General features: G+C 54.3%; 1 protein-coding gene across 1 annotated transcript in view; it reads left to right on the plus strand.

Annotated features, from left to right (window-relative positions):
* The window catches only part of AMN (amnion associated transmembrane protein), a 21,520-nt gene extending 14,621 nt beyond the window's left edge, over positions 1-6,899 (plus strand). Inside the window, exons 7-13 of the mRNA XM_014957483.1 lie at positions 639-776; positions 877-973; positions 2,060-2,142; positions 3,085-3,271; positions 4,292-4,466; positions 6,299-6,401; positions 6,674-6,899. Of these exons, the coding sequence (XP_014812969.1) occupies positions 639-776; positions 877-973; positions 2,060-2,142; positions 3,085-3,271; positions 4,292-4,466; positions 6,299-6,401; positions 6,674-6,784 (894 nt within the window). The 3' untranslated portion in view covers positions 6,785-6,899. The remainder of the gene's footprint in view (positions 1-638; positions 777-876; positions 974-2,059; positions 2,143-3,084; positions 3,272-4,291; positions 4,467-6,298; positions 6,402-6,673) is intronic.
* The last annotated feature ends 75 nt before the right edge of the window (positions 6,900-6,974 follow it).

The raw sequence follows: 6,974 nt of genomic DNA on the forward strand, positions 1-6,974 counted from the left end.
ACCCCCCATTCAACCCCCCCCCCCGCCAAATCTATCCCCCCAGGGACTGCAGCTGGCCGTGCCCTGGGGTGGAGGCTGCTGCTGAGTGATGAGATGGAAAGAAAAGGTGCTTTTTATTTCTGTGATTATAGCGTATTTCCTAAAAACTAACCTTATGAGATACTTTGCCCCTTTGAAGACAGTCTGCTCCTTGCTCTATGTGGGGTATTTTCACTCCAGGGCCCCTGAGAAATCCTTCTGCTGTGCCAGGGCATGGAGAAGCCTCCCATGGAAGGCAGCGGGTGAGGGACTTACCACCAGCTTGGCAGGACAAGGCTGGTCAGTCCAGTTCAGCCTTTGCTAATGCTGAGCCCATTGAAACACTTCCCAGATTGAAGGAAAACACCTTAGGTCCAGCCCCTACTTGAAAGCTGATAAATTGAATTCTTTGGTCCATAAGAAAGAAGGAAAACAAAAAGAAAAAAAACCCAGACATCTCATGTTCTATTTGTGGTCCTTTTTGGGGAGGGAGTTACGTTAGAAAGGGCTTTTCTTCTGGCCCCGTGGAAAAGCAGGGGGCAGGAAAAGTAGTGGCAGGATTTTCCTCACTGGGATGTGGCTGGGGATACTCACCTGCTTTGCTGCTCTTCCCCACGCAGGAGTTCAGCAGCCCCGAGGCCTGGGCCGGGTACCTGGGGGGTCCCTCTGCTCCGCTGCAGTTTCATGGCAATGGCACCCTGCAGGTGACGGGCACCGCCTGCCCTGAGAAGTCCGGCTGTGCCTGTGGGAACGCCCCGGTGAGTCCTCCCTGTTGCAACTTAGGGGGTTGCCATTGCAATTTTTGGGGGCTGGGATGAGGGAGGGATGAGGGACTGATGCTACCCTGCTCTTCTTTAGGATGGCCACCGCATCTGCGCCGCCCTGGGGAGGCAGTGCCCAGCCCTGACATGCCAAACCCCTCTGCAGCCCCTCGGCCACTGCTGCGAGGTCTGCGGTGAGTGGGGGGCACGGTCCCACTTCTTCCCCCCTCTCCACGTTGTCACCCCCAGCCCCTTTCCCCTGGCTCCATGGGGGAAAGCTGGGTGCAGGGGGTGCTGCTGGTCTTGGGCTGAAGTTTTGCTGTATCCCTGCTCCCACGGGTCCTATCCACAGGTTCCCATCCACATCCCACATGTCAACCCACCAGGACATCACTCTGAAACATCAGCCTGGCTTTTGGGAGCCTGTTCTGAGTTGCAGCCCTTTGTCCCTGCCTCTGGTTTATCCTGTCAGGGTGTCACATCTCGTCAAGCTAATAGGGCTCTGCTGAGTTTATGCAGGGGAAAACACTCGGAGGAAATGCACCTTTTCCACCATAATGTCAGCTTTCCAACAGCAAGTTTGTTTCATTTCATTTAAAATAAAAACATGCAGATTGACAGCATTCCCTTTGCAATGGGCGCTTCTCCATTAATTTACCCCGAAGGTTGTTAGGAGGAATTTTTCATGCACAATTGTACCTAGATATTTGGTATATCATATTTGATATATCATACCAAATTCATTAAAACAGTACGGTATGTTTTTCTGACATGCTCCTGAAAGCAGCGCCTCTTAAAGACTTTAGGACAATTCAATATTTCAAAAAATGCTTACTTGCATTTTTCCCAAGGAGGATATTTGACCCAATGACTGCAGTGCAGCAACACAGGGAGCGCAGGTGACCCCCCCTTGATGCCTTCCCTCCAAAGCCAGGGCAGTGTTGCTGAATCGCAGCCTTGCAGCCCCAAAACCAGGTACAGGTAGAGCTTCCCGGAGGGATATGTGGGAGAGAGCTTTCCAAGGAAAGCTTCTCTCTGGATTATGGTGGAAACCAGAGGCCTTTCATCAAAGCCAGTTGACAAAAAGACCAGCGAGGGAGGGAGATGTTTCTTGGGGCAGCGCTGCTCAGGCAGGGCTGTGGAGCCACCTCTCCAGACCAGTTGCACGGAGGTACTGGAAGGTTCCCAGTGCCTTTTGTGGCACTTAGAGCTGTGCTGCCGTGGCAGCTTTCTGCCTGGGCTCGGTGACAATGTCATGTCTGTCTGTTTTTGGGCTGCAGGAGCCACCATTAATCTGGATTTCACTCCTGATTTTGACCTGCAGAAGTACCGGGACAGACTGGTCCAAGCCTTGCTGAGTCAGGTACATCAACCCCTGGGACTGGGAGGGTCTAATGAAACCACAAGGCATGTCTGCCAGTGACTCAATGCTGGTGGGGCTGTCTGGAGGGGTATGCAGTCCCAGCAAAGCAGGGGGTTCAGCCTCACCCCCTACATTTGGCCTCTTGGATGGGCCAGCTTGCCGTGGGGCTGGCACAGCCTCCTTTGCTCCCCACCACAGCCATGCTGCCCCTCTCAACGTGGGGCAGGCCCAGCTGCCGACGTGCAGATGGGGAAGGATGTGGGGGAGACATGCTGGAAACCCTGGTCTAGAAAACACAGGAGGTCAGCCAGGAGGTCAGGTCAGGGTGGGATCATGCAAACCTGCTGCAGCGCATCCTGTGGGCTCTGGGAGATGATTCCCGGTGCTGGGTTGCCTTTGATTCCCCAGTGGGCAAGCACTGGGTAGGTAACCAGCACTGATCATCACTCAGACACATCCCCTGTAAGACATCACTCCACGCTGCTGCTTGTCAGACGCAGCGTGACATCCCTCCTCCTGGCTGGGAGCTGCCGGGGTGGGAGGAGGTGTGCTCTGAGTTACACCAGGGGGATCGATATCAAAATATTGCTCTATTGATCCCGAGCCAAAAGCCTGTTGCCTGCCCTCCTTACAGCTGCACACATCTTAATACAGTGTTTAATGGGTGTGCTACATGAAATTGCTTTCTCGGTGTGCTTGGTTCCGTGGGAGGACGCTGCGTGCTGGGTGCTGGTCACAGCTTCGAAGGGAGAGGAGATAGGAACCTCTCATTTGGGAAACCCAATGGCGCTGTGGTAACAGGGATGGCAGCTCTGAGATGAGACTCACATGAAGATTTATAGGTGGGCCTTGCTGGTGCATCCATTGCGGCTGTCTGTAGAGGTGACTAATTTCTTCCTACCGCTCTAACGGGCTTTATGTGTTGCCTTGTGTTTTGAAAAGCCCAAGTATGCTGGTGTGCGGATGGCCATATCCAAGGTGGACAAAGAACAGACCTTCCTGGGAATCATACCCCAAAGCCCCACTCCCCTCATCCAAATCGTGCTGGTCGATGACGAGACAGGAGCACAGACCGGCACCGCTGCGGAGCAGATGGCTGCAGACATCATGGAGGACATAGCACAGCACGGTAACACCAGCGTCCTCCTCGGCAGGTCCCCCACATGTGCACCTAAAGCCACAACTGTCCAGAGCTTCTTGTCCCCCACCAGCAGGCCACTTGGCAGCCTCTCATTCCTGCCCTTTCACCAGGGAATGACGTGGGAATTAAGTGGCAGCTTGGTTGAAGCTCCTTGAGTTGAAGGTCCTTGTCCTCGTCAGTCTGGTCCAGCATGCCACTTACCCAGAAGTTTAACTTTACTTACGCAGAAGTTTTACCATGTTGATTGTAGTAGGACAGTGGTGTGGGCAGAGCAGAACCGCAGGATCAGAATTAGTGGCAGACACCTCTGGAGACCATCTTCCTCCCCTGCCTCCAAGAGCAGGTTACCCGGGGCCATGTCCATTTGGGTTTTGAATCTCTCCAAGGATGGAGACTCCACAACCTCTCTGAGCAACCTGTCCCCATATTTGACCAGCTTTGCAGTAAAACATTTTTTTTTCTTATGTTGAAGTGGAATTTACCGTATTTCAGTTTTTGACCATTGCCTCTTGCCCTGTCACCAGGCACCACTGAGAAGAGCCTGGCTCAGCACTTCAGCTATGTTTCACCAAGGCAGAGCAGAGGGGATGGGTCACCTCCCTTCACCCGTTGGCAGCCTGCCTCCTCATGCAGCCCATACTGTTCTCCTTCCATGCTGTGTCTAGCCAAGGTTTGGTGCCCACCAGGACCCCCAGGTCCCTCTCTGCAGAGCTGCTTCCCAGCCAGAATGCTGCATGTGGAGGCAGCTCTGCAAGCTGGCAGATGATGATGAGCATGTAGGTCACAGCCAGGGGACCTGGTGGTTGCTGTACAGGTAGCAGAGTAGTTGGGTCCACCCAGGTGTGTATCTCAACCCCCATCCCCAAGAAAAGGTGATTTACCAGGTGAGCAGTGCCGGACCCAACTGCAGGCTCCCTCTGCCCTGTGCATCAGTCAGGGTGGTGTTGGGGGCTGTCGTCATGTTGTCCCATCCAGTCCTCACCCCTATGTCTTCTTGTCTTTTCCCAGGTGAAGCACTTGGCATTTCAAGTGGCAAAATGGAGGTGGCCACTGGCAGCACTTTCAGCGGGCAAGTGGGGAGCCACGCAACGAGCAGGATCACAGCAGGGACTATCATGGGGCTACTCTTCGGTCTCCTCTTGCTTGGAGGGATCCTCTTTCTCTACAGAAAAGGAAAACTAAGGTAAGGTTGAGACTTTTGCCAGGCTTCTCCTGCCTGGGGGAAACTATAAACCCAAGGCTGTCCTGCCTGCCAGCCTGGTGGCATGGAGACACACAGAGCTGCCCAGAGCTCCCATGGTGGGGGACTAAAAAGACCCAAGTCTCTCAGCCTTTTCTCATCAGAGAGATGTTCTAATCCCCTCATCATCTTTCAATGACAGCATCCAGAAGCAAATGCAGCTTCTGGTGCATTGGTTGCTCATGCTGTGTGGAGAATGGTGTGTAGGTTGCAAGGGAGGGATGGTGGGATGCGTGGCACCTGACCTCACCGCAGCTGGGAGCTGATCAGAAATACCCTTCTTCGTCACCATTTCCCCTCACAGCTTGGAAACAGGCTCCAGCAGTGAATAGGGCATCCTGGCAGCACCCACAGCAAGTGTTTGGGGCACCCACTTCTGCTCCTCACTCATGCACCCCCCTTCATGCAGGGCCCTGCCTCTCCCAAGGAGGGTTTTGCAGGGTTTATTGGCAGGTGTCTCTGTCTGTGGGGCTGCCCGCTGAGCCTCTATGGCTTGTCTCCCCTATTTGACCACGGGAATTGCTTCAACTTGTACGTGCAAGGTGCTTTGGTGTCTGACAGGGCATCCTGGCCAAGTTGCAGGCTCACAAGTCAGCTTGTTTCTTCCCTCCTGGGTCCTCCACCGGGGTTTTCTCTCCGCGCAGCAGCGGCCGTGGCCAGGGATGCTTGCCCTGCCGCTCGGCACGTGCTGACATGACATTTCCTAGCAATAAACCCACGCCTTCATTTAATTTCTAAATAAAACTCCCAGTCCCGTAATTGCTACTTGATGATTTATCTTCCACTGACACTTCTTTGGACGCTGGACAGGCCTTTGAAACCGGCCCTGTCAGCAGCGGGAGGGAAGTTTGTGTAGCTACAGGATACGGAGCTGAACCCAAGCCCAGGCCATGTCCCCAGCCGACCTGCTCCTGCTGCGTGTCCCTGGGTGGCTCTGGGGCAGGTGACCCTTTCAGGCAGAGCTGCCGAGCATCGAGGAGGTGTCTGACACCAGCAGGGATGCTGCAAATTAGGCAGGAGGCTCTGGGAGTCTTGCCCTCCATGCAGCAGAGCCGTCCTGACCACCAGCAAAACAGGGAATTTAGCTTGTTTTAACCAAAAAGGGCCTGGCACAGCCTCCCTGCAGACAGTGCAGCTCCTTCGATTGCACATATAGAGCCTGTGTTTAAGTTTGGTGGGCTCTCAGCACGTGGAGTGACATGTGTGGACCTGCTGCTGAGCCCACCCGCACCAGGTGCCTGGTGCAGGGGATGGTGCTCGGTGGCTGGGACCCTTAGGACGAGAGTAATGAAGAAAATAATAAAAGTAGTGATGGTGATTAAGATGATAAAATGATAACATGATAAAAGTAATGATAAAAGTAATTAGTGCTTGTTGAGATTGCAGTGGGAACAGGTGTCAGCTCTGTGGCAATTCATTTTAGGCCACGGGGGGGAGAGCAGTGGCTCTGAAGCGAAGCCTGTGCTACGATCATCTACACCTGACAAACTTCCCTCCAGGATGCAGGTCCCAGCCCTCCTGGCTGAATGGTTTATGCTGGATAGGGCAGCTTTTCCCTGGGAAAGGGTACAAACATCCCCTTTCAAAAGGCTGAATGGTTTCTGCTTGGATAGGGCAGCTTTTCTCTGGGAAAGGGTACAAACATCCCCTTTCAAAGACAGCCTGAAACTTTGCCGCTGTATTTTCTTATCCACCTCTTGAAGACGCGGGGTTTTGGTTGGGGGAGCTGCTGGGATGGGTGGGATGTGGTGGGTGATGCTCAGGTCTCTCCTCAGGCTGCCCATCCTGCGCTACCCCTCGCTTTGGAACAGAATGGAGGACCCGGTGTCCCCTGAGCCAGCCAGTGACAAAGGCTTCAACAACCCCATGTTCGACGTGGTGAGTTGCCCAGGGACATGGGGATGCTTGGGGACGTGGGCAGGAGGTGGCAGGGCCCCAGCCAGGACCCTTTTGGGTGGTGGTGGAGGTGCAGCACACTCAGCAGGGCTCCCCCTTTCCCCAGGCCAGGAGGGGGTTGTGGGACAGTCCCATCTTTCTGTGGGTCACCAGCTCCTCGGCTGCTGCAGGGTCTCTGTGCTGGGTGGGTTTTGCCAAGGGTTTTGTGGGTTTCCCTTTCCCATTGGTTGCTTTTCCCTCCCTCTCCACTGCAGGAGCCACCGAGTGCTGTCCCTGAAGAGGAGGCGACGCAGGAGACGGCTACCAAAGACCATCAGGTCTTCTATCTCAACCCTCTGTATGATGGAAGTGAGACAGAAACCTGACAGCGTGGACTCCAGCTGTGGGGCAGTCACCACCTCCCTGGGGACACTGCCACCTCTCCAGCCCTCACAGCCCCTCACGTCACTCCTGGTGGGCTTTAAAACACAAGCACAAGGATCTCACCTGAATAAAAGTTTCACACAGTGAAGGTAACCACAGCAAACCTTCTTTGTTAGGGCTCAGCCACAGGGG

The sequence above is a fragment of the Calidris pugnax genome, unplaced genomic scaffold (assembly GCF_001431845.1).
Source record: "Calidris pugnax isolate Ruff unplaced genomic scaffold, ASM143184v1 scaffold211, whole genome shotgun sequence".
NCBI classification, from domain to species: domain Eukaryota; kingdom Metazoa; phylum Chordata; class Aves; order Charadriiformes; family Scolopacidae; genus Calidris; species Calidris pugnax.